General features: G+C 47.7%; 1 protein-coding gene and 1 long non-coding RNA gene across 4 annotated transcripts; one reads left to right on the forward strand and one right to left on the reverse strand.

Annotated features, from left to right (window-relative positions):
* Window positions 1-2,929: 2,929 nt before the first annotated feature.
* On the reverse strand, window positions 2,930-7,342 carry LOC112449364 (uncharacterized). The gene is made up of 2 exons (XR_009496828.1): window positions 7,260-7,342; window positions 2,930-6,929 (listed from the first exon to the last, which is right to left on the reverse strand). It is a non-coding gene; the product is annotated as an uncharacterized lncRNA (long non-coding RNA).
* On the forward strand, window positions 6,497-24,940 carry LAMP5 (lysosomal associated membrane protein family member 5). Of its 3 annotated transcripts, none has more exons than XM_010811017.3 (7): window positions 6,497-7,553; window positions 12,466-13,011; window positions 13,542-13,714; window positions 14,091-14,222; window positions 14,346-14,451; window positions 15,760-15,948; window positions 24,061-24,940. In XM_010811017.3, exons 2-7 carry the CDS (start codon window positions 12,948-12,950, stop codon window positions 24,237-24,239), a joined length of 843 nt encoding a protein of 280 aa, XP_010809319.1. In that variant the 5' UTR covers window positions 6,497-7,553; window positions 12,466-12,947; the 3' UTR covers window positions 24,240-24,940.
* The last annotated feature ends 883 nt before the right edge of the window (window positions 24,941-25,823 follow it).

The following is a 25,823-nucleotide window of genomic DNA, read 5'->3' on the forward strand; positions in this document are numbered from 1 at the left end:
AATTTCCAGATGTTCAAGCTGGTTTTAGAGAAGGCAGAGGAACCAGATATCAAATTGCCAACATCCACTAGATCATGGAAAAAGCAAGAGAATTCCAGAAAAACATTTATTTCTGTTTTATTGACTATGCCAAAGCCTTTGACTGTGTGGATCACAAGAAACTGTGGAAAATTCTTCAAGAGATGGGAATACCAGACCACTTGACCTGCCTCTTGAGAAACCTGTATGCAGGTCAGGAAGCAACAGTTAGAACTGGACATGGAACAACAGACTGGTTCCAAATAGGAAAAGGAGTACATCAAGGCTGTATATTGTCACCCTGCTTATTTAACTTCTATGTAGAGTACATCATGAGGAACGCTGGGCTGGAAGAAGCACAAGCTGGAATCAAGATTGCTGGGAGAAATATCAATAACCTCAGATATGCAGATGACACCACCCTTTTGGCAGAAAGTGAAGGGGAACTAAAAAGCCTCTTTATGAAAGTGAAAGTGGAGAGTGAAAAAGTTGGCTTAAAGCTCAACATTCAGAAAACAAAGATCATGGCGTCTGGTCCCATCACTTCATGGGAAATAGATGGGGAAACAGTGGAAACAGTGTCAGACTTTATATTTTGGGCTCCAAAATCACTGCAGATGTTGATCGCAGCCATGAAATTAAAAGACGTTTACTCCTTGGAAGGAAAGTTATGACCAACCTAGATAGCATATTCAAAAGCAGAGACATTACTTTGCCAACAAAGGTCCGTCTAGTCAAGGCTATGGTTTTTCCAGTGGTCATGTATGGGTGTGAGAGTTGGACTGTGAAGAAGGCTGAGGACTGAAGAATTGATGCTTTTGAAATGTGGCGTTGGAGAAGACTCTTGAGAGTCCCTTGGACTGCAAGGAGATCCAACTGGTCCATTCTGAAGGAGATCAGCCCTGGGATTCCTTTGGAGGGAATGATGCTGAAGCTGAAACTCCAGTACTTTGGCTACCTCATGCGAAGTGTTGACTCATTGGAAAAGACTCTGATGCTGGAAGGGATTGGGGGCAGGAGGAGAAGGGGACGACAGAGGATGAAATGGCTGGATGGCATCACTGACTCGATGGACATGAGTCTGAGTGAACTCTGGGAGTTGGTGATGGACAGGGAGGCCTGGTGTGCTGTGATTCATGGGGTCACAAAGAGTCGGACACGACTGAGCGACTGAACTGAACTGAACTACCAGGCAGGACAAACTGGAATTCTCAGCCATGCACAGAGGATCCTGGAGAGAAGAAGGCACACATCTCCTCCTGAGGCCAGGCAGAACTAGGAAATATTCACAACAATTTCTTGCTTTTTTACTTTAGCTCCTCACTTCCCCTCTGTTCTATAAAAGAAACTAGTGTCTGAACCCAGACACCATGGTTCTCTGGACATTGAAAGTGAAAGTGTTAGTTGGTCAGTCACGTCCTACTCTTTGCCACCCCATGGACTGTACGCCACCAGCCTCCTCTGTCTATGAGATTTTCCAGGCAAGAGCACTGGAGTAGATGGCCATTCCCTACTCCAGGGGAACTTCCCAACCTAAGGATCGAACCTGGGTCTCCCACACTGCAGGCAGATTCTTTGCCATCTGGGCCACCAGGGAAGCCCTGTGGGACACTAGTCCACCATATTCTCTTTCTGTTGGTTTTCCAAATAAAGTTGCTATTCCTTGTCCCAACAATTCATCTATCAGATTTATTGACTTTTCATGAGTGAGTTCAAGCTTGGACTTGGTAACAGTTCCAGGGCTTCGGTTTCACCTTTGTGGATGGGGATGTAAACGCTGGAAGCAGGGGAGTTTATCCCAGCACTTCATCCTTACATGCCTCAGTTTCCTCATGGGAACGACAGTTTGACTTGAGAAATTCTCCTTTCAAGTATGTCACCCTGTGATTCTTTTTTTTTTTTAATTGGAGGCTCATTACGTTACAATATTGAGGTAGTTTTTGCCATACATTGACATGAATCAGCCACGGTGTACATGTGTCCCACCTCCCTCTCCACACCACCCAGAGGTTGTCCCCGAGCACCAGCTTTGGGTGCCCTGCTTCATGCATCGAATTTGCACTGGTCATCTGTTTCACACATGGCAATATACATGATTCAGTGCTATTCTCTCAGGACCCTGTGATTCTAAATCAGCCCTTAAAACTGTTCCCTAACTTTCATTTGGCATAAACATTTGGTTCTCAGAATGCTCACTTTTTAAAACTCCTTGGCCTTTGTCAAAATCACATTTAACCCCTTCTTGGCCTCTTCCTAGGACAGGGCTGAGAGAACAAACCTACTACATTTAATCTACAGAAAGAGAGAGCAGCCTTAGACAGAAAAGACACTTGCTTTCCCCTGTGCTCATGTAGCTATGTAAAATTTTATATCCTATTTCATTCATATCTTAGAAATCTCTGTTCAGGAAATTAAAAGCCCCTCACTGTCCTCTCCCCACCCCCAAATCACCTCTATGCCTGGTGTCAGCAGAAGTTATCTCTCCAAGACAGACATCCCACAGCACACAAGCTGAAACGCTGATCCCCTCTCTAAGCATCCGTCTTCATCCACACCTGCACGTCGGATCACCTGGGAACCCGGTAGAAAGGCACATTCTCTCGCTGCCGCCCAGACCAACTGCGTCCTCTGTCCCTTTGCCCAGGTGATCCTGACACATGCCCGAGAACCAGAGCAGAGCGTTGAGAATCACAGCTTCAGACCCAACAGACTTTAGTCATAGGGAAAACCCTCCAGTTCTACTAACTTTTCATATTCATATCCCTCAGCCCTGATGCTATTCCTTCTGTGTAGAAAACCTCCCCTCACAGTGCCTGGCCCTCATTTCCTTTATACCCTTGCTGGCCATCACCTCCCCTGGGCTGAGAGACACACATACCCTCAGCTTGCAAAGAAAACCGCACTTCAAAGATTTAATACAAAAATACAAAATGCACTACTTACATTGAGTACAAACTGTTAGATAGCTTATCTTTATTAGTTACTGACTAAATGTTAAAACATTCGTATGTTGAATATATTAGGTCTAATAAAATATATCCATTAAAACGAATTTGACCCATTTTTTTTTCTTTTTAAAATGTATACCAAACTCATTAAAACAAAGAGTAAAGTGGGGTTACCAGAGGCTGGGGGATAGGAAAGTTATTTTTTAAGGGCACAGACTTATGATTATTAGGTAAATAAATCTTGGAGATCTAATGGAATATACAGTAAATATAGACAACAAAGGGCTTCCTTTGTTGTCTATATTTATAATTATTAAAAAAATAATAATTATGTGACATGATAGAGGTAACTATCAATACAATGGTAATCACATTACAATATGTAAATTATCAAGTTAACTTGCTGTAACTCTTAAATTTGTACCATGTTATATGTTAAAAACATTTAAATAAAAATAAATATACAAAAATTAATAAAATGTGGCTACCAGGATATTTAAAATTACAATTGTGATTTGCTTTATAGTCCTATCAGACAGTGCTGAAGTTGAGATTTCTACGATGATCTGAGACCATTACTACGGTTCTCAAAGCATGGTCCCCTTTGAAGAGAAGCAGCCACATGACTCGGGGACTGGTCAAATATACAACTACTCTGCTGCTTTCCAAGCCTACAGATGCAGCATCTCTGGGCGGGGCCCTTTCTCTCAGGATATTTTAACAAGCCATCAGGGTATCTGAATGCTGTGATTGTCCTGTCCAGACATAGAGCTAGAAGCACACTTCATTGGTGCTTCTAAAGCCAAAGGAATAGGAATAAAATTACTGGAACCAGCAAAATCAATGTCTGCAAAGGGTTAGGTTTACTACGTTGTTAAGCAATTCAAAATACAGGTTTTCACGTTGAAAATGTTGAAAATATATATGAATTTTGAAGCAAAATCAAGCCACTGTGCCATAGAAGAGGACTGCTCATGGCAGGCGGGAAGAGGAGTGAGATAAATGGGCGTTCTGCCATTTTGAGTTAAAACGAAATTGAGGGACTTGGCCTTATAAGTGAGTATCTATTGAGTATGATTCTAAACATTTGATTCTAAAACCACACTACTCCCTTTGTGGTAGACATCTTTAACTCCATTTCACAAGTGAGGAAATTGAGGCACAGCAAGATTAATTAGCTGTCTCAAGGCCACACCTGCCAGAGCTACAGTGAATCAGGACACAGAGCCCAGGGGCCTTAAACCATTTCCTTACCATCTTGCACAGATCTCAGACCTACCTTAGCTAGTTTGTTAAATGGGTATTTCCATGACAGTTATTCCTGGCTGCTGTTAAAATCATCTGCGGACACTTAAAACCACATTCCTGCCTGGACTCTACCACCTAGAAACTCAAAATTCACTGGTCTGCAGTGGGGGCTTTAAGAGCTCCGCAGGACACCATTTGACAGATGGTGGCAATCCAGCTGGGAGACAGGAGGTGGAAGGTGTGGGCTGTGGCTAAACTGAGGTTCTCTAAGTTAGGCTTCTCCACCTGAGATGAGTGTCAGTTCCCTGGACCACCATCTTCAATGCAGCTTCTGATACAGGAGGCCTGGGTGGGGCCTGAAATACTGCAGTAGGGAGGGTGATGTTGCAGAGTGGAGCTGATACTACTGGCCCGTGGACCTCACTTTAGTGCCCGGCAGTGCACTGTCTAGCCGCCCTGACCCTTGGGAGGCGTTCCTGGCTCCCTAGAGAGTGTCTATTCTCCCAGCAGGCACTGGAGGAGAAGGCGGGATATTTTGCCCAGCTGCACACCAAGGTTAGAGACTCCTTGCGATCCCAGGCCTGATCCGTTTAGGTCTTTCCAAGGTCCAGCCTAGGATGAACACATGCAAGCAGAGCTGGAGTTCAGGAGACCTGGAGGAAGTTCAGGAGACTCCGGGAAGCTGAAAGGGGATCCACAGTGATGACCTAGAAACAGGAACCCCCGGAGGGATCCTCATCAGTTTAGCTGCCTTCTTACTTGAGCTCCGGCTCCCCCCTGGGTTTCTCACCTCCTTCCCACTCCATTCTGAATTGAGGGCAAGGGACTAGAACAGGGACCTGCAAACTTGCCCTCCTCAGGGGCCCGCAGCCTTGCTGGCATTGCTGGAGGGTCCGACCTTCCCAGAAGTGAGCATTGAGTGCTCATTCCACTCCCCCCCGCCCCCACCTTTCCACAGAATTCCTCCCGCGCCGGACTCTCAAACCGGGTCCCAGGTCTCCCTCCAAGCTTCCCAGAGACGGAGCTTAGACGGCCCCGGAATGGAGGCTCCTCCACCCCGGCTACACTGCGGCTTTGACCTGTGCCCCCAGCCAGGGCCCTTGTTGGGTGCTTGGAGACCGAGTCCTGTTCTCTGCAGTATCGCGGACAAGGATGCGGCCGGCGCGGTGCGGGCGACCCAGAGGCCCACGGAGAGGAGGGGCGGCCCGGGACTCCGACAGCCGCCAGCGCTCACGGCCCGGCGGGTCTAGGGATCAGGGCCGCGGACCTGTGCGCGGAGCAGAAAACTGGAGGAGAGAGAGCTTCGCGTTGTGGGAGGAAGAGTATTGGGGCGCTTTCTCTAAGATATGTATGTCACACACACACACACACACACACACATATGGGCGCGCCTCTCCCGCCACCCCTCGCCCACGCCAGCCCCGCCACTCCAGGTTCCGGCCCATCAAGTCGGGAAATGAGCCGATCCATCAGCGTCTCGGAGGGCGCCGGCCTGAGGCGTGTCCCATCTGTGCACCTCCACAAAGTCACCCGGGGTTAAGCGTGCCATGGCGGTACCCGGGCTCCCAACCTCGGGTGACAAGTGTTGAGGCGGGGTGCTCGCAGTGGCTTCGGTGCTTTAGGCTTGAGTGGCCGAAGGCCCGTTTGCCTTGGGATGTAACTCCAGAGACTGTGGGCGAGGCAGTGGCTACCAGCTCCGTAAGACCTGATGTTTCCGTGAAAAGGAAAAAAGGGGGAGAGGAGAGAATGAGAAACACAAAGAACATCTTAGGATGGGGTTGATCTGGGCCTAGAAGGAGGTGGAAGTGCAGACAGAAGTGCCACCGAGGCTGCCGGGCCAGGAGACAGTCCCGGAGACAGATCTTCGGATCTGTCAGACAGAGGCCTGGGGCGCCCCAAGCGGGAGGGCTGGGGCGCCCACACGTTTGCTTTTGACTTAAAAAGTAACCATGGAGTCGCCATGGAAAAAATCCGAATGTTAGTGTTATTTTTAGGGCACTATTCGGGATTTAGTGTTATCTGAATTTTGTATTTAATGTCATTTTTATTTTAAAGGGAATCTGGGGAGGGTTCCCATGGTGTTTTTCAGGTGTGGGGGCCCCCAGCGTCCGCGTCTGGGCTTGTCACCGGAGAGAAGCAGCCGGCAGGTACCTGGCTCCGCGTCTAAAGGAGCCTCGAAGGAGAGGCGGCGCCTGGTTTGTCCCTGGACTTTCTCCCCCAGTTGCGACCCAGGGTGGAGAACACCCTCCGCTGCCGCCCGCCCTCCCTCACCCCAGGCTGGAAAACAAAACCCTAAGCCTAATCTCACTGACGGGGCCTCCAGCAGCTCCGGGAAGGGGTGACCTCCTCCTCCAGGCCCCAAACCTCACTTCGACCCAGGGAATCTCAGAGGAGGACCCCGGTCCGTCAGTCACCTTCTCGGGGCCTGTCCCCGGGCCGGGACACCCCCACCCAGCTCCCAAGCCGCCACTCCGCCTCAGAGAAGCCGCTTTCCCCTGGGTGCTTGCTTCTTGAGCTCTTCCAGCCGCCGAGGCCTCTCCTCTCAGTAGAATCTCAAAACCCCGTGCACTCCCCCAAACGGACCAAGAACCGACCGACGCGCGGCGAGGATCGCTCAGTGCCCCTGGCCCCGAGGCGCTGCATCCTCCCGACTTGGCCCTGGAAGCTGGAGCGCTGGGTCCCTCGAGGGCATCGCCCTCCGGTGCGGATGCCATCCTGGAGGATGAGAAAGGGGAAAAAATAAAAGCAAAGAAGAGACGCGAAGCCTCTGAGACCTGGCCGCCTGCCCCTCCTCTGTATAGCATCCCACCCCGCCCTCGAGCCCCCGAGAGGCGAGCGGCCGCAGAGCGCCGAGGGGCTCGCCGCACACCCTCCCCGGCCCTCGGGGTCTGCCTAGGGTCCCCAGGAGGGGAAACTCGAGAAGCTGGCGCGGCGCCGGGGAACCAACCCTCTGCCAGCACCTCCCTTCCTCCCTTTCCTAGTCCAACTCCCTGGACCCCGACACAAAAGAGCCCAGAGCTTCGCTCCAGCAGCCGAGGCCCACACCTGCTCAAGCCCAGCACCCGCGGGATTGATCCTTCCTCCCCGGCTTCGGAGAGCGAGTGGACCCCATCTTCGTAAGCTTTCTCCCCCGCGTCTGCATCTGGAGCAGCTGCGCGAACGTTGGTGCAGTCCCGCCCGGGCACCCGGCTCCGGCGTCTCTCCCGGGCTGAGGTCTCTGCGGACCGGTGTGCGGGCCACTGGGCGGCGGGCCGCCCGCTGCCGTCCCGTCGCTCGGGCAGAGTCAGCCAGGCCCAGCCTCGGAGCAACCCGGCCCGCGTGCTTCGAGGCCAGCCAAAGGTAACGCCGCGGGCCACAGCCTGAGTCTAGATCCGCGACGGCTTCTTGTCCGTTGGGATGAAAAGCTTTAGTAATGGAATTCCGCAGCGGTTTTTTGTTTTCCTTTCCAATTAAGGTCGCTCATAGCAGTGAGGCATGCAGCCCTGAAAGGATCCTGTAGGAAAGCTGTGTTGGAGACAGAGATGAAGCCGTCCCTTCCAGAAAGTGCTGTTAGTGGAGGAATCTAGGCAAAGCTAACATTTTGCTACCTAGATTCCCTTGCCAGTCAGTCGCCTTCCAGTACACTGAAGACTCTTTCCTTTGTTGGCTACCAGAACGTCTTGCACGGTTTCAAATCAACAGCCATAGAGACATCCTAAACGTACAGCCTCAGGACACCCCGGGCACTCCGGGCTCCAGCTCTGAATCAGCAAACTTCCTTCCAAGCTCAGCTCTCACCTTCTTCCACAAGGGCAGTTAATATACATTTTCCTTCGTTCCAACACATCTTCAAGTGAATATCAGATAAGTTCAAATAGAGAATTTAACGAGTAGTTAACTGGGAATAAGAAACCCCTGTGATACATCATAAACTAGATTTTAAAGAATTGCATTATTTCAGAATTCAAACTACTGTAAACGAGCCACAGCTTGTCTAACCTTAAGCCTACTGGAATAGCTGTCAATATTTCTTGGAGAAAAACTTCTTAAAGGATTTTAACTACTTCAGTTGATTCTTGTCTTTCACAGAGAAATCCCAGGCCCCTCTGCCAGGAAAGCAGAGAGGACTGATTGTACTCAGTTGCCTAAAAATTTACATTGAAGCTAGTGGTAGCTTCAGAAACAGTAAAGTAATTACTGGCTCAAAAGATGAAAATCATTTCTTTGCTCTTGAACATTGAGCATTTCAGGAATAATTACCTGGCCTCACCATCTGCTTATTCATGTTTTTTTTTTTTTTTTTTTTTTTTTAAGAGAGACTTTTGTGGCCTTCATTCTCTCATGTGTGAAGGCATTTATTCTAAATGAACTCATAAAAGGACATTTTCTAAGAATATTCCCAATGAAAAGGCTATTATTCTGGTGCCTTGTCTTCTCCACCACTTATCCTCATTGCAGAAATAGCTTTGTTTCTTTAAAGTAGCTGCAGGAGAGACCAATGACAGACAGAATGAGGGAAATTTCACCAAGATCATGCGAGCTGAGTGCTTCCAAGGGCTAAATTTAATTTCCTGATTCTTCCCACGTATTCTAGGCTTTGCCTATTTATGCACAAAATATTCTTATGTACACTTATTTTTCACTTCCTATCCCAAAAGGGTTTTTATCCTAGGGAGGGTCTCAAAGGTTTTCTAAGGAAGTGATTAAATTAAATGAAATAATTGTTCAGTGATAAGTTGAACACAAAAAAGGTTTTGGTAACTAGTAATTTTGGCTTAACAACTGTGTGCATCTTGTCCAGTTTAGTTAAATTACCCCTGCTTCTGTTATCCATTTGTGCTTCCTTATCTGTGTGTGTGTGTGTGTGTGTGTGTGTCTGTGTGTGTGATGAGAGGAGAGCATTGGTGGTTGTGGGAACTGCAGAGACAGAGTACATTTGCACATCTCACTATAAAGTAGACCAAAACGTCTATAAGCCAAAGCTGCAACAAAGCTTTAGCTTTCCTCTTTGATTCTACAAATACAAGTCAATTGCTTGTGCAACCAAGTACCAAGAGATACACCTAATAATTTGAATATTTAATTTTATTTAGAATGTTTTGCATATTCCAGTCTTTTGCATATGGGTAAATTATCAAATAAAGAAGTTAAATAACAGTTATGTATCAAGGCTATAAAACACTGTGGATTGGGGGCCTAATTTCTTCTTTATTGCAAATGATAAACATGGAAGAATGGAGAATTACATCTCTACACTGACTCTCGTGGTTAACATATTTTCCTGCCATCTGCGTTGCCCTTCTTTACCTTTTACCTTAGATCAATTTGTCCACTTCCATAAGATCTGCCTTCTTCAAGAGGCCTCCTTTGGTAGAACTGAGCACCCCGAGATGGCTATCTTACTTTTTCTTTCCTTAAACATCTATGCACACATCATGCCAGGCAACCCTATATCTTCATGTTTCTTATTTTCTTCCATCAAAACTAAAAGTTCTATATATGCAGGGGTCTTTTCTTCCACATCTAAGAAACAGTAGTCACTCAGTGACATGCATGAGGTTCACAAAGACTGAGTCAATAAGTAAATATGTGCACTGAAGAGAATGCTTTGTAGGACTTAGAGGATCTAGAAGAGATTTCATAGTCAATGCACTTGGGTGACATGTGTATTGACTGCCAGCAGCATTGATGAAAACTGACACAGCTGTCATCCACATGAGTGTACATGTTTATGTTAGCCTCTTACTTGCTCTCCCATTCAAGAAAAGAAGAATGGACTGGATTCTAAAAATTTTTGTTACTATCTTAAAATATGGCTTAAATGGTAAGTCTTTCTTCTTTATTACCTCTTTGCTAATTTTAAAGAACTAGAGATTTTGAGGATGATTAGAAAGTAATAAATATTGGTGAAAGTTGTAGGTACAATGATCCAACTCCTATTGCAACATAAGACTCACTACAGGTAGATGGATAAGTTAATGGTATTTGTAAAACTATGTTTAAGATTAAACACCTAAAGGGATTTTATTTTTTAACTTTTTATTTTGTATTGTGGTGTAGCCAATTAACAGTGCTGTGACAGTTTCAGGTGTACCGCAAAGGGACTCAGCCATACATATAATAGTATCCTTTCTCCCCTAAACTCCCCTTCCATCCAGGCTGCCAACATCAAGCAGAGTTCCATGTGCTATACAGTAGGTCCTTGTTGCTCATCCATTTTAAATATAGCAGTGTGTACATGTCCATTCCAAACTCCCCAACTATAAAAGAATTTTAAATGAACTGTGTTTTGAAAATGATTCTCCCAAGAAGAGGGATTAAAATTGCTTCCTGTTTTCTTTTAACTCATTCAAGTACTGGTTAACAAAGAGATCATTTATGTCAGATATAGAAAGAAAACATTTTCCAAAGTAACTTCCATTTAACTTGTAAATCAGCTACAACAACTTAAGATTAATGACCAGTGCTACTTCCCATCTAATATTGTATTATTAAAGCAGATAATCATCAATTAATTCAACTGCTCTTGTAACATCTTATAACTGAAAATATCTGCAATAATGTGTAAGAGAGAAAGTATTCTAACTTTTACAGATATCTCTTATTCATGGATAATGGTATTTGTTTATCTTTGGGTTTCCAAAGTGTCAAGGATGGTGCAAGTAGTGGTACTCAGTTAATGCTTACAATCTAAATTAATTTGTCTTTTGTTTTGAATGCTTTTATAATCACTGTTCACTTGGCTAAATGGACAACCCCTGAGCTATTATCCTAATTTTTTAGATAAAGAACACTAAAATCTCTATAAGGTGATAAAAATAAATACTGAATCTTGAGTGACTGAAATCTCTGTCTTTCCTCATTTCAGTACTGGAGGGAGAGAGGGAAAGAGAATATATAAATGCTTCATTATGTAATAGTCTCATTGCTTTCTAATTTTTGCAGTACTGCAGGAAAATGTATTTACTGACAGTTACTAACATGATAAATCATTAGGCATATATAACTTTTACAACTTCCATTCTCAACTGATAATAATTGACTTTGTATCAATCACAATTTTGCCTCAGTGATATATATATTCACTTATGTAAAGTTCTTGAGAAATATTTGGATGAAATATCAAAATACAGAGATAAAATAAAGATGTAAAATATAGTATAAACTTAAACATTACTTCATAATTTGAATTGCTCTTGATCTAATTGTTGATATAGGAATAGGTTTGAAGCAATAATCATGTAGACACTTTGTAGCAAGCATAATGTCAGAATAGTATTATATGTAAAACACCAGTCTGTACCTTTCAGGAATATGAGTTAGAGAGCTTAGGTTTTAGCTTGTTATTTGGTCATTGAATAAAGATTTTTTAATGGAAATCAACATATTGTATACTTTGGAGTCAAAGTATTATACAAGGAAAAATGAAAATGATCCCTATGATGTTAAATCATGTGCTTTGTCTATTTTAATTTTACTGACCATATGACACTGAAGAAGGTCATTTAGTTTCTCTGAGTCTCAATTTTGGGGTATGTACAAAAATAATAAGGTATATCTTCCCTTGCCTATCTTCTAAGATAGGCAGGAGGATCAAATTTGTAGGGAGGATCAAATTTGGCAATGCACATGAAAACACTTTGTAAGATACTCCCTATTAAGACATTGTTATTTTGCTTATTATTCATATTAATGAAATAGCCTTTAAGAAATATAATATTTGGAGATCACTATAATTAAGACAGTGTATCTCTTGCTGAAAGAGCTGATTCTGATTTATAGAGTAAAAATTTTAATTAAGCAAGCTACTGAAAATGTAAATATAGGAATTAACTCAGTAGTATTTGTTTTTCTGTCCCACTGAAGGCTGGAGAGTACTATCTGTGTGTGTGTGTGTGTGTGTGTGTATGTAACCGTGATTGTCCTAAAAGAACCTACATAACCCTCACAAACTTCGAGTTCACTTACATTCCTCTTGGGAGAGTAGCCACAATACAGTGAGCAAGGATGTCTGACCCCAGCGTTCCAAGTCCTCATACAATCAAAGAACAGACTCACGGAAAATAAGCCGGAATAGATACACTGCACTGACTGACGACCTCCTTTGAGGAGGCGTTAATTTAACTTTAAACCCTGATCTCACTGAGAGCAGGGGAGAGAGGGGATGTCTCCAAAATGCAGGAGCTGTTGCCATAGCATTTTCCTTCTCTCTTCCTGCCTACTCCTCCTCCCCCAAAGCAGCAACAAATGGTGCTCTACCGCTTTCTTTCAGGAACCGGATGCATTTTCTGAAGCCAGGACTCCAGTGGTGTGATGTCTTCACCACCTAATCACCGGTAGGGATATTGAAGAAGTCTGAGGTTGCTATTAAGTTTCTCAGGACAGAATCATCTTTGCGGATGCAACTGCAGCACAGGAAACAGGGAGAATCTGAGCCCTCCCAAGTCTCACTGGACCTCTGCATGAACCCAGCCACCGTCACTTCTGCAACACAACCGAATTCTTTCAGCACTCGCAGAGTACAGCTCCCTCGCCGCGCGATCCTGCCCTCCGCAGTGAGCGGACTCGCATCAGCCCGCTTGGGTACCGGCCACGCCGCGGCCGCCCGCGCACCGAGCTCTCGCCCGCCTCCTGCCCCCTCTCGCGGCCCCCGCCCCTCGCTCGCCCGGCTCACTCCAGCCGCCACTTGGAGGGATTCCCTCTCGGGCGGCCTCTGCAGCAGCACCCGCTAGCCTTATTCGCGGCTCCGGTAGCATGGATCTCCGCAGAAGAGCCCTTCTCGGCGTGGATGGACTTCGAGTTCTCCTGATGCTGTTCCGTGAGTAGCGTTTTGGGGACGGTCAGAGCAGGGCGCACTCTGCAGAGAACGGAAGGGGCACCGTACGGCAGGCAGGTAGCTTAAGGTCAAAACGTGGACCTAACGTTTTGCGGGTTGGTTCTCTTTGTGGGGGCGGGGGGTTGCGGAGGGCCTTCCCCTCGGTAGCAGGGAATTCCCCAGAGAGCCACACACCTGTATGGCAACCCCAGACATGGTGCTCACACGGGCCTGCTTCGTGGCTTTGAGCATTGGCGAGACACCTTTGTTTTAAAAGCGTAAAATGAGGAAAAACAGGCCAGTCGGATTACAAGTCAGTAAGGCTTTAAATGTTTTCTAATTTAATTTTATTATAAATCAACAGCAGTCGAATTTGTTGCCGCTGGGGCAGAGAAACGGCCCGCAGAGCGCATGGTAGCCGGCGAGGAACTTTGTCACCCCGAAGCCTGCGGACTGTGATGTCTCTCCACCTTGAGCCCCAGACGCGTGGGCTCGCTGAGCCCCGAACAGATAGGATTTGTTTTTTTCCGCAGATACAGTGACTCGAATCATGGCAGAACAAGAAGTGGAAAATCTCTCAGGCCTTTCCACTAACCCTGAAAAAGATATATTTGTGGTGCGGGAAAATGGGACGACGTGTCTCATGGCAGAGTTTGCAGCCAAATTTATTGTCCCTTATGATGTGTGGGCCAGCAATTACGTGGATGTAAGGCACTTTTTCCCTCCCGGCTTGTTCCTAGGGCTCCAGGGGCGAAGGGCACCCTCCCTCAAGACCCCGTGAAGACCTGGGTCGCCCGCCTTCCCCCCTAAGCCCTGCAGGCTGCTCCTGAATGCTGCATGGGGGTTCCGGCTTGTAACGCCTTCTGCTCGCCCCGCCTGCTTGGAAAGTAACCTCCCCTCTCTCCGCTCCCCTAACGGCCGGCCGGGTCTGCACGCAGAGCATCTAACCGCATGTTCCCGGACCTGGGAGCGCGCGCGAAGGAGCGCCCAGGCGCGCCAGACCCGGAGTTTGGACCCGCCGCCCTTTACAGCCCCCACGGGGCCCCGCGCGCTGAGGGGGTGCGGGGCGTCTGTGTTCCCAGCTGATCACGGAGCAAGCGGATATCTCATTGACCCGGGGAGCCGAGGTGAAGGGCCACTGTGGCCACGACGAGTCGGAGCTGCAGGTGTTCTGGGTGGATCGCGCGTACGCACTCAAAATGCTGTTTCTAAAGGTAACTGCTAGCGAGGCTGGCGGAGCCCCTGCAGACTCCGGGTGCGGGTGGATAGGGGCCGCCCCTCTGCCTCCCAGGCCCTCTCTGCGCCGGCGGTTCACGCGCACCTCCTCCGCTCGGCAGGAAAGTCACAACACGCCCAAGGGACCCGAGGCAACGTGGAAGCTGAGCAAAGTCCAGTTTGTCTACGACTCCTCAGAGAAGACCCACTTTAAAGACGCAGTCAGTGGTGAGTGGAGGTCAGCAGGGCTGGAGAGGGACCCTGGGGCAAAGCAGACGCTGCTGGGATCACAGGTGTGGATGCGGAATTCCTTAGGGTTTTGGAAACGCCCCAGGCTGGCTCTCGGGGATGGAGGAAGGGAGCGCGTCTGAGTCCTCTGGCCTTCAGGCCTGGGAGACGCGCCGCAAACTCCGGGCCTGAAGGCCTTCGCGCATCGCCTGACTCGGAACGAGACGCCTCCTGAGAGCCTGTCTGCCCGGGGGCTGCCTCAGGATAGTTTTCTCAAGATTTGTCCTTTAGAGGAACGCGGAGAAGGACCAAAGCTGTATTTTTATTTCCTTCTGCACCTCCTCCCCCTTTTTAAAATTCTTATGCGCTAAAACTCCAAGGGGGCAGTTTTGACTTTCATTTTGGGTCAGAATTTGATGGCCTTTCAGATCTTTCAGCCCGTGGCTCAGGCCTCACCACATCTTCAGTCGACTGCAGACACCCCGGAGTGGATTCTGAACCGTGTCCTAAATGTATTGCTTTTTTTCATGCCCATCACTACAACAGTTCACCTAGATCCTCCAAAAATATCGTGGCAAGAAACATCCAAGCTCCAAATAATAATATTGGCATCTTCAGGCACCATCCAAGATCACATTGAAATTTATATATTTATTTTGTAGATTATCTGATCTACTAATAATGAAGCCATCCATCACCTGGGCACCTGAGTTAGGACAAGATTTTTACTGAATACATACAAAAATACATATGTCATCTCTTCCATTTCACCCTTTATCAATCCAGTAAAAAGGGCAATTTCGTCTCTTTATCAAAGTTTATGTTCAAATATTTCCCACAGTTAAATCAGACTGAAGAAAGAAAAATCTTAATCCTGGGAAGGAGAGAAGGGAGGGTGGCAGGCTTCCAGAGATTATGTATCTGTACAGGGGCATCAGCCCAGAGCACTAGCAGCGACTGTGCTTTGCTGAGAACGATATTTTATTTTTTGCAGAGTAGTGTGAAATGTAGAAAACCAAGTCACTGTTCTTTGCATATTTTTGGAATCTCTGTTAGATTTATATAATAAAAAAGGGTTGGAGATTTAGGTATCACCCCCTGCTTCCAAAAAGAATTTCTAGATTACTGTTTAAGGAGCCCATGCTCATGAAAGGACAGGGGCATTCACGTTTGCAGAGTCTTAGCCAGACAGAGTAACAGGGCATGTCAGCAAGTGGGCTAAGAGGCAAGAGCCAGCTGTCTGGATCACCATGAGGAGGATTCTGCTAGCCACAGGCACCTGACCATTGCTTTGGACCCTTCCTGCAGCTGGGAAGCACACAGCCAACTCGCATCACCTCTCTGCCTTGGTCACCCCAGCCGGGAAGTCCTATGAATGTCAAGCTCAGCAGACCATCTCACTAGCCTCCAGCGACCCGCAGAAGACAGTCACCATGATCCTGTCCGCGGTCCACATCCAGCCCTTTGACATCATCTCTGACTTTGTCTTCAGTGAAGGTAGGTGGGTGGGGAGTCCGGAGGAAGGCGAGGTTGACTCAGGCTGGAGACAGAAGGTGACCTGCAGGGTGCCAGGCTGCTACCCTTGGGTTGTCTCTAGGGTAGCATGGCTCTGCCTCCCTCTGCAACGCTTCTTAAAGACTACAGGAAGCCGACTGAAAAAATGGCTCTTCCTGCTCTTTCTTTCTCCTTCATGTCCTTCTTTTCCTCTCTCCTTCTCCCTCTGTTCCTTTTCTCCTTTCTCCCAATTTCCCTTATTTTTTTCCATTGTTTTCTTTCTCCCCTCCTTTGGCAAAAGAGGAGACTGGATAGGAAGACAGTCAGTTGGGAAAAAGCCTAGAATTTGATGCAAGTTTCTCAAGGAAAAGGCAGCTGAAAATTCCAAGCAGTTATCTAGAGAGCTGTGGATTGGAGAAAGGTCTTTGCTTGTATGGGTCTCAGTATCTTCACGGTCTCTAGACACATCCAGCCCTAGGTTCTACCACTGTAAATCTAAATTTTGTGTGAGCAAAATGCAATAGGTGTGTGTGTGTGTGTGTGTGTGTGCACGCGTGCGTGTGCACATGCGCAGGTTACACAGAGAGACTCATGAAGATGTGCCTCTGTCCAGCGTTCATATTTACAGGGAGGGACACCAGAGAGGCCCCAAGGAGGGAAGGGTCCCTGATCTTCTCCCTCTGAGGAGTGCAAAAAGCTGCTTCTCAGTCTGTTCCAGCCCTGATAGGAGATCAGGCAGGATCTAGCAGAGGCGTGTTTAGAGGATCCACATTCTCTTGGTTTTCTGCATCCCAGCAGAAGTAGGGGAGCTCACATTCTGCAATTTGCCCAAACCTAGCAACAATTTACACTGGACAAGCACAGGGAAAGTGAATTCCTCTAGTCACTTGTTTGCTATCTCTGTGTTGTCTAGAAGGGGCTTCCCAGGTAGGTCAGGGTAAAGAATCCACTTGCCAATGCAGGAGACTCAGGTTAGATCCCTGGGTCGGGAAGATGCCCTGGAGAAGGAAATGGCAACCTATACCAGTATTGCCTGGGAAATTCCATGGACAGAGGAGCCTGGCGGGCGATAGTCCATGGGGTCACAAAGGAGCTGGACACGACTGAGTGACTAAGCAACAACAATTGTCTAGAGGAGTTTGTTAGAGACAGTTTGATATTCTCATTTATTCTTTGTGGTTCATAAATTAGATTTTGGTTGCTTTATGGATGCTAACCTTTGGGCTGGGGATCCCCAGGGGAATGCCACCATTTAAATGTGTAGAATATTGGGGAATCCCCCTCTGGTCACACGCAAATCATTAAAGAATTCCCAAGGTGTCCAGCTTTCATCAACTATCCCTCTCAAAGTACACAGAATAGAATCCCTCCCCACAAGATTATTCAGAAGGCATTTGGGAATTCCTCAGTTAAACTCTCCTTGAGGGAAAAGCCTCCTTCTTTCTCGTCTTCATATTTTTTAGCACCTAGTACACTGAGCGACTTCACTTTCATGCATTGGAGGAGGAAATGGCAACCCACTCCAGTGTTCTTGCCTGGAGAATCCCAGGGATGGCGGGGCCTGGTGGGCTGCCGTCTATGGGGTCGCACAGAGTCGGACATGACTCAAGTGACTTAGTAGCAGCAGCAGCAGTACAGTGCTTGGCACATTGCAGATGCCCTGTGAACTTTGGCTGAATTGACATTCCGAAGCTGTGGACTCAGCTAATGTGTGCGTGTGCATGTGCCTAGTCCCTCAGTCGTGTCTGACTCTCTGTGACCCCCTGGACTGGAGCCCACCAGGCTCCTCTGTCCATGGGGATTCTCCAGGCAAGAATACTGGAGTGGGCTGCCATGCCGTCCTCCAGGGGATCTTTCCCACCCAGGGACTGAACCTGCATCTCTAACGTCTCCTGCTTTGGCAGGCGGGTTCTTTACCACCAGTGCCACCTGGGAAGCCCCAGGCTCAACTAATAGAGAGCTGCAAATGCTTCAGTGCTAAAAAAATCAGCATTTAATAGATGTAGAACAGCAGTGTCGCACTCACCTGTTGTGTGGAGTATGGGCTCTTCCGTCTTAATGTGTTTTCTACAAAATTGAAACTAAACTTCGAGATGTTAACACTCAAAAATACTGTTGGTTATGAAGGTATTTATAAAATGGAAGTGTCTTTCTTAAACTCAAAATATTAAATATAATGAAAAGCAATTGGACTTAATTGGTGACCAGGAATTCATTTGGAAAATATTGGATCATGGAGTCCCCAGAGTCCCTGCAGTAGACGCTTTTGAGTTTACGTGTATGCTTTCAGTAGCCTCTAATTGCTCTTTGTGTCTCCCTGGTCTGCTGTTTTTAGGCACTTCTTCACGTCTTTGTACCCCTGGTGCTATAATTGCTGTTTTTACTGTTTCTTTACATCTCACCCCAGCCCACTATGGGTTATTTCTAAATTGTTGCTTATAGTCATTTATGAATGGAGAAATCAGATCTCACGGATGTTAAAATTGTGTACAAAATAAGAGTAAATGGGTACCAAATAAGGATCGGGGCTACTTTCCTAAAAATCAGTGATTATTTTAACATAGACTTAATGATCTCTGTGTACAAAACGCAATTTTAATCCAATTCCAGGGTCTAAATGGATAGTCTTAGAGAGTTTGTAAAGATGTGTAACTTCCTAAATGCAGATATATTCAGCACAGGCAAATTGGACTTGTCTCACCAAGGCTTTTCTGGGTAATAATCAGGATGTTGCCTCCTGTATGGTGCCTTGGGGCTCAGGCCTTGACGTTCCTGGGAGGAGGCAGGCCTCCTTTAGTCACTTATTGGATCGGTGTGCTTTTGTGTGGCCGGGCTTCTTTTGTTCTGGCTCCTTCTGTCTGTGCCTCTCAGCACCTGCCCTCAGTATGTTTTGTAAGAGGTTATTTTACTCGTTTTAGTGGATCTGAAAGATTTCTTTTGGAGTGCCTTTTCAGAAACCGGCACTTGGCTCCCACTCCCCAGAATAGAAGGAGGCTCTGGATGTCTGGCTGATGCCTGTGCGGGTGTGAGTTGGGGCTGCCTGAGTTCCAGTGGGGTGGTGGTGTCTGGTCACAAGTCTGACACCCCCTGCAGGGCTGTGTACATGGCTTCTGGCATGTGCATGCAGGATCCGCCGCATGAGGGCGTCAGGTGAAAAGTCCGTTCCCTGCGCCTGACCTAGTCTCCCACCTGCCTCCTTCATAGATTCTGAGAAAAAAGAGGATGGCTCAGTGAAACGGGTTAGTGGGTACGCACACAGCACTCACAGAGCCGTTCAAGTGGGGCTGACATCTTTATCACACAGACGCCTTTAGGGCGTTGAACTTGGCTGCTGTACTGATCCCGGGTGCGTCTCGTAGCCCCGCCGGCGCCGTCTGCACCGTGCGCAGCTCTGGCGATCTTTTATCCGCGGTCTGGAGGCCGGGCCCACGACGCCCGGGTGATGCTGCTGGTCCACAGCAAACTGTAGGCGCCCCGGCGGCGGGGGGATTTTGAGCCGATTAAGGAAAATGATATGACGATAAGAGGCAGTAACGTGCACGCTTCCTGGAGGGCACTTGGGCACGGTTGTGTAGGGAAAGCCCCCCACAGCAATGGGACCATCCCGAGGAAGGTCTCTGGGAGCCGCTATCCTGGTGATGGGGAGCGGGGTGTGAGGGGGGCTTAGTGTCTGGGTGATGGCCCCTGACAGCATGGGGAGGGATCCTGGGGTCGCAGAGCTCTGGGGGCAGCAGAGCTCTGGGGACAGCAGAGCTCAGGGCTTTATCTGTCTCTTCAGTAGGTAACAGCTGTTGGGTGAGGTTTGTACCCAAAACAGATAGGCCCTAAATGACTAGACATTCAGGCCATTTTGTTTAGATGGTTTTTTAGATATTTACATGTTTAGTTGTTTAGACAGTTTTTTAAATAAGTGAATGTGTCAAAATTTGAGTTTGGCCCAGGCGGGCTTTTGAGTTAATAGGTCTCAGTCTGTAGTGCAAATGTAACCGACCAAGGGGCCAATCTGTATAGGCTGGCTTCTTTCTATACAACATATACTTGGTGTGGCGACGCTCAGTCTGCAGTTCAGGGCAGCTCGTGTGTCCCTGCTGTGTGGGGCCCCTTGTCTTTCCCCAGTTCGTTCCTGGTGGTGGGGCCCTTTGAGGTTCAGGAGACTTCTGTGATGGGGGTGGTGCCTCCCCAGGAGGGAGCAGAGCAGACTATTTCAGTGGCTTGAGTTAAAGGCAGCTCTCATGCGTAATGACAGAAGAAATGTAATGGGACAAGGTGTCTCTGTGCCCCTTTGTGAAATGTGCAGGTTTAATGGGCATTTGTGTCACCACGTATACACTGCTGCTGTTTAGTCGTGTCTGACTCTTTGCAACCCCATGGAGGTCTCCACCAGGCTCCTCTGTCCATGGGATTTCCCAGGCAAGAATACTGGAGCAAGTTGCCATTTCCGGGGCCTCCTTAATTCTCAAGGGGAGACACAGACAGAGAGACCTGTGAAGGATGGACTGAGGCCCCCGTTTAAGCGGAGAAACTGAGGCTCAGGGAGGTGAAGTAACCAGCCCGGGCTGTGCTCTGGTGGCTGCCAGCACTGTGACCGGAGCCTGTCTTTGGGTATCAGATCCTGTACTCTTAGCATCTTCAAGTCTCTCAGCTGCTCCCGCTGAGAGACTGTACCAAACACATGAAAGCAGGGGCCACCTTCAGAAAGGTGGTCAGGTGCCCTGAATTCCTGAGCTCTTTATCATTGTTGCTAACAGTGTGATTGGGAGATACCACTTGATCTGCAGTTTACCCAGAACTCTGGGAAAAGCAATCTGTATTTTATTGAGAATGAATGTACACCACCTCCAGCAGAGTGCCCCAAGGCTGGCTGCCATGCTGCAAACCAGGGAGGGGTGTGTTGATGCTGATCGAAAGCATTGCATATGCCTGTGGTTGACCTGGGGCCTCCCAGCCAGGAAAATACCGCCTGAGTAACTGAGCCTTCTCAGGGCCTCCTGGAGAAGCATCCAGAGAGAGACAGTCCTGTTATTAACACTGCAGAGAGCTGTGTCCAGGGCTGGAATACAGAGACCCAGTGCAGGGCCATGTCACCAGCCAGTCACAGAAAACTGCGTTCTTGCTACTGTCCTGAAGCCTAGTGTTTTAGGTGGGGTTCCCCAAGAAACAATCCTCTGTAAGGATTTAAGGGCAGATAGCTACCTACCCTTAGGTAGGATTAGTTAGGGTTAGAAACACCTAACCCTATTTAGGTGTTTCTAAAAAGCATTGCTTGGGGAGTGGAAAAGTGAGGTGGGAAAGCTAGCAGCTAGTGCACGTGTGTCGGAGAAGGCGATGGCACCCCACTCCAGTACTCTTGCCTGGAAAATCCCATGGGCGGAGGAGCCTGGTGGGCTGCAGTCCATGGGGTCGCTCAGTCAGACAGGACTGAGCGACTTCACTTTCACTTTTCACTTTCCTGCACTGGAGAAGGAAATGGCAACCCACTCCAGTGTTCTTGCCTGGAGAATCCCAGGGACGGGGAAGCCTGGTGGGCTGCCGTCCATGGGGTTGCACAGAGTTGGACACGACTGAAGCGACAGCAGCAGCAGTGCAGGTGTGTAAGTGAGCAGGTCGCCCTGGTGAGCACTGGGGCTCACCCTGAGGGAGACCCTGGGAGAGAGTGTGAGTTACCCGCCAGCGGCCATCCACCTCTGATGGCTCTCCAGGCCATCTAACCTGCCCTGGAGTTAGAGTCCATGGGAATAGGTGGGAATGGTGACTGCCAAGGGCCTAAGACCCTGTCCATGTGTGCTGCGCCTCCTTCCGGGGTGTAGGAACCCTCCCCGTCCTGGTGGAGCTCACAGGTAGCGGGAAAGAGTTTATGCAGCTCTTCCTGTGCATGCTGTTCCTGGTACACAGCAGCTTCCGTCAGTTAACAGCTTTTCTTATTTACTGTTGTGCTTACATCTTGCTGAGAGTATCTGCTTATCTCCAACCAAAGATCTCCAAAGCCCACTCATCTTAGCAGTTTCTCAGTACACAAAATACATTTCGCTGAAGTTACAGGAGTCTCGAGCCAGCCCGGAGGAAATATGGAAAGAGGAGCAAACCCGTTCCTTTTGCTGCCCCATCAGACGGCAGGGCACGCACAGCCGGTGTCCCTGCCCACTTTCTGCAGCAGGAGGGCCCCGGCACCAGCAGAGCCGAGCAGTCCACTTGCCCGTCTCCATGCTGCCTGTTTGGAGACAGTGAAGAGTCCTTACACTTTTGCTCATCTCAGGGTGTAAGGACAGCTTTAAAATGCTGTGGTCATCAGACAAAACAGAATAAATCTCACATCTGGAAGAACACCCTAAGATGCATCAGGATTGCAATGGTGGCGCCAGGGTTGCGGTTGAGGGCACCTGAGCTGGCACCTGGCGGCCTCCAGTCACACCTCTTCTGTCTGATCTGACTACATCTAGTTCTTTCCAATGACTGCTCTGGTGGTTGCTTTTTTCCAGCCGTAGACCCTGGGCCTCTGTTTTGTGTTCTCTAGAACCGTGAGTACAGCCAAGGTAAAGGTGTGAGGGAGCCCGAAATCTGTGGAGGCAGACAGAGAGTCAGGGGTCTCTGAGCGCCCAAGGCTGGATGCTGAGCTGGGCTAAGCCGAGGGATGCTTTTCTCCCAGGCAGGGGTCGAGGGCAGCCATCCTCCGTGGTTATATAACCTGTGGGTTAACTCATCAGTTTACTGCACAGGATCTTAACCCTGGTGTCTGTAGGGTTTGTGGATAGAGTTCACGGGGGGTCTGTAAATTTCAAAGGGAAACATTTCCATCTTTATTTTCACTGATTTCTAATTAATATTTAACATTTCCTTCGATTATAAATAAAGGTAACAACCCACAGTAGTATTAGTCATACCCATGACTTTGTCAGTAGCAGAAATCATAGACATTTTCTTTCCACATTTTGTGCAGATCTTGCAAAGTAACAATTATGCTTCTCACTGCTTTGCAATCAAAGCCAGCCTACATGTGTGCTAATAAATACATATATAACTGTCCCTTGAATTATTTTAAAATACTCTAATAGCTGATTTCAGTGTAGTCCATTTTCTGTGTAATCTTATGTTTTTCATTTTATGCATTTATAAGCATATTTCTGAGAAGGGAAGATGGTTTCTTCATACTGATACCCAAAAGAGGATAACTCTGCTTTAGTGGGTCATGACCAGCACTACTGTATTTATTTTTAATTGTACTCATGGCTACTAATTGTCACAATGATGTAGTAAGGATACACAGCTGGATCACAAGGGAAGAAGGCACAGTGGCTTCCAGAGGAATCTGTGTGCAAGTTTCCTTGTGGTGCAGTGTGCAGACTCTAGGGTGCCCAGAACTCACTGGTTGTGGCTCACAGGTTTTAGTTGCCCGAGGGATGTGGAATCTTCCCAGAGAAGGGACTGAACCCAGTGTTCCTTGCATTGCAAAGTGGATCCTTATCCACAGGACCACCAGGGAAGTCGTGGATATTTTAATAACCTAGGCTAGGAATCCAATAACTTGAGTGTTGTCCCATTTAATTGATAAGTTTTTATTTTACACTGTATAGAAATATTAAGGGGTTAAGTCTTAGAGTTGGTTGGGAAGTACTGTTTCTGAAGAAAATATCTCCCTAAAGTTTCCTTGAGAAATCTTTTTCTGGGAGGAGGGTGGATATAATTGCTTTACAATGTTGCACTAGTTCCTGTTGTACAACAGTGTGAATCAGCTATGTAGTATATACATATCTCCTCCCTTTTCTTGAGAAATCTTTTCATCTCTATCTGCCTTTTGGTTTTCTTCAGTTCAGTTCAGTTCAGTCACTCAGTCATGTCTGACTCTTTGCAGCCCCGTGAATCACAGCACGCCAGGCCTCCCTGTCCATCACCAACTCCCGGAGTTCACTCAAACTCACGTCCATCGAGTCAGTGGTGCCATCCAGCCATCTCATCCTCTGTCGTCCCCTTCTCCTGCCCCCAATCCCTCCCAGCATCAGAGTCTTGGTTTTCTTAAGCAGACTTAATTAATCATAATTCAGAATATTTTGGTAGGAATTAATCATAATTCAAGATCTTTTGGTAGGAGCTCATTGCCTTTCTTTTTCTTTCACATTTCAGAGCATAAATGCCCAGTGGATGAGCGGGAGCAGCTGGAGGAAACCTTGCCGCTGATTTTGGGGCTCATCTTGGGCCTCGTCATTGTGGTCACACTGGTGATTTACCACATCCACCACAAGATGACTGCCAACCAGGTCCAGATCCCTAGGGACCGGTCCCAGTATAAGCACATGGGCTAGAGGCCGCTGGGCAGACAGCCCCAGCCGCCGCACCCCCGGCCCTGGCTGGATCAGGCAGAGAAACAACAGCACTTCGCACTTGTACATGGGATACACCAACACAGCTGCAGTCAAACAGACTCGGGTACGCAAGGCTTGCTTGGCCTGCATCCATGCTTAAACAGGGATGGGGGATTCGTTTGGATTCATGGGGCGAATGACATAGCCCTTCCAGGCTGAGAAGTGGGAGGGGTGGGGTCAGCCAGCTTTCATGCTGGTGGTGGCTTGGCCTTGACTCTCCAAGGAGCAACGCATACAACTCGGAGGGATATCTGGCTGTGAAGTGTAAGGATTGGAACCACAGTTCTTTTGGAAAGACACCCCTTAGGGTTCAAGAGGAACAACAGATGCTTTGCTCCCTTGAACACAGATGGCTTATCCTATACTATCGTCAGTGCACACAAAATACAGCCTCATGCTCCCTGCAGCAAGACCCCTGAACGTGATCCATGCTTCTGGCTGGCATTCTGCATGTCTCGTGATTGTCTTGGGAATGTTTCACTGCTCCCTGCACCCAGCAAATTCACAGCACAAGAACTTGTTTAACGTAACTATGCAGAGTTGTTTGGACTTTATACTATATCAGGTCCAGGTATGGGGACCTGAAGAATCAATCCATGTGAGCTTGTCTCTCAAAATGAATTAAAATACACTACTGTCTAGCATTTGGCTGCTTTCTTGAAACAAGTCAACACAACTAAAAATGGCTTGTGTGGCATCCACAGGAGAGAGGGGGGTGATGAAGATGGGCTTTTCATTCCTGTAAGAGGAAAAGCCAAGAAACAGCAGGAAAATAATAGCAGGGATGGGGGAGTTGGCTTTTCCAGGTGAAAACCATGGATTTGTTTTGGCAAATATAAGTAGTTTTAATGATGGCACCTCTTCACTTGATCTTACCTAGAAGGCTGAGAAGTGATAATAATGGCACCTCTTGAATGGTTGGTCTAAAATAGTTTCTGATGTTTCTTGATCTTGAGTCTCACACTTCATTTTGTATTAAAAAGCTGGACTGAACAGAGTAGTTTGGACTGAGTTTTGAGATAAAATGTAACCTACTGAATTCCTTAGAGAAAGGTACATAGTTTGGATTTCATCCACCTCCTAAATAATCATTGTTCAGTTCTGAGCTAGAAGAGGGAGATCCTCTCCTCTGGTGTTAGGGTGGGGATCCATCAAGCCCCATGAAACCACCCCTGCACGAGAGGCAGCTTGTGAGTCTCCCCCCCAAGCCTTCAACTGTTGACAGAAGCACATCCTTGGTATTTCATCATCCCAGCAAATCTTGATAAGTATCGACCAGCTGCTGTCCTCTGACCTGTCCGTTTGCTGCTCTGTTAGCCTCAGTCTTTGCAAGAAAGAACTCTTTTCAGTGTCTGCCTGGTAACAGTGAGGAGCAAGCCCTGATTCCTTGTAAAAGCTGCATGTTGCACAAAGAAACGGAGAAGCCCCGGGTGCTGGTGGACACCTGACCCCCAGTTCACTCCCTCATCTGTGATGGAGGTGGACACCTGCCCCCCCAAGTTCACTCCACTCTCTCATCTGTGA

Source organism: Bos taurus, chromosome 13 (genome assembly GCF_002263795.3).
Source record: "Bos taurus isolate L1 Dominette 01449 registration number 42190680 breed Hereford chromosome 13, ARS-UCD2.0, whole genome shotgun sequence".
NCBI classification, from domain to species: Eukaryota; Metazoa; Chordata; class Mammalia; order Artiodactyla; family Bovidae; genus Bos; species Bos taurus.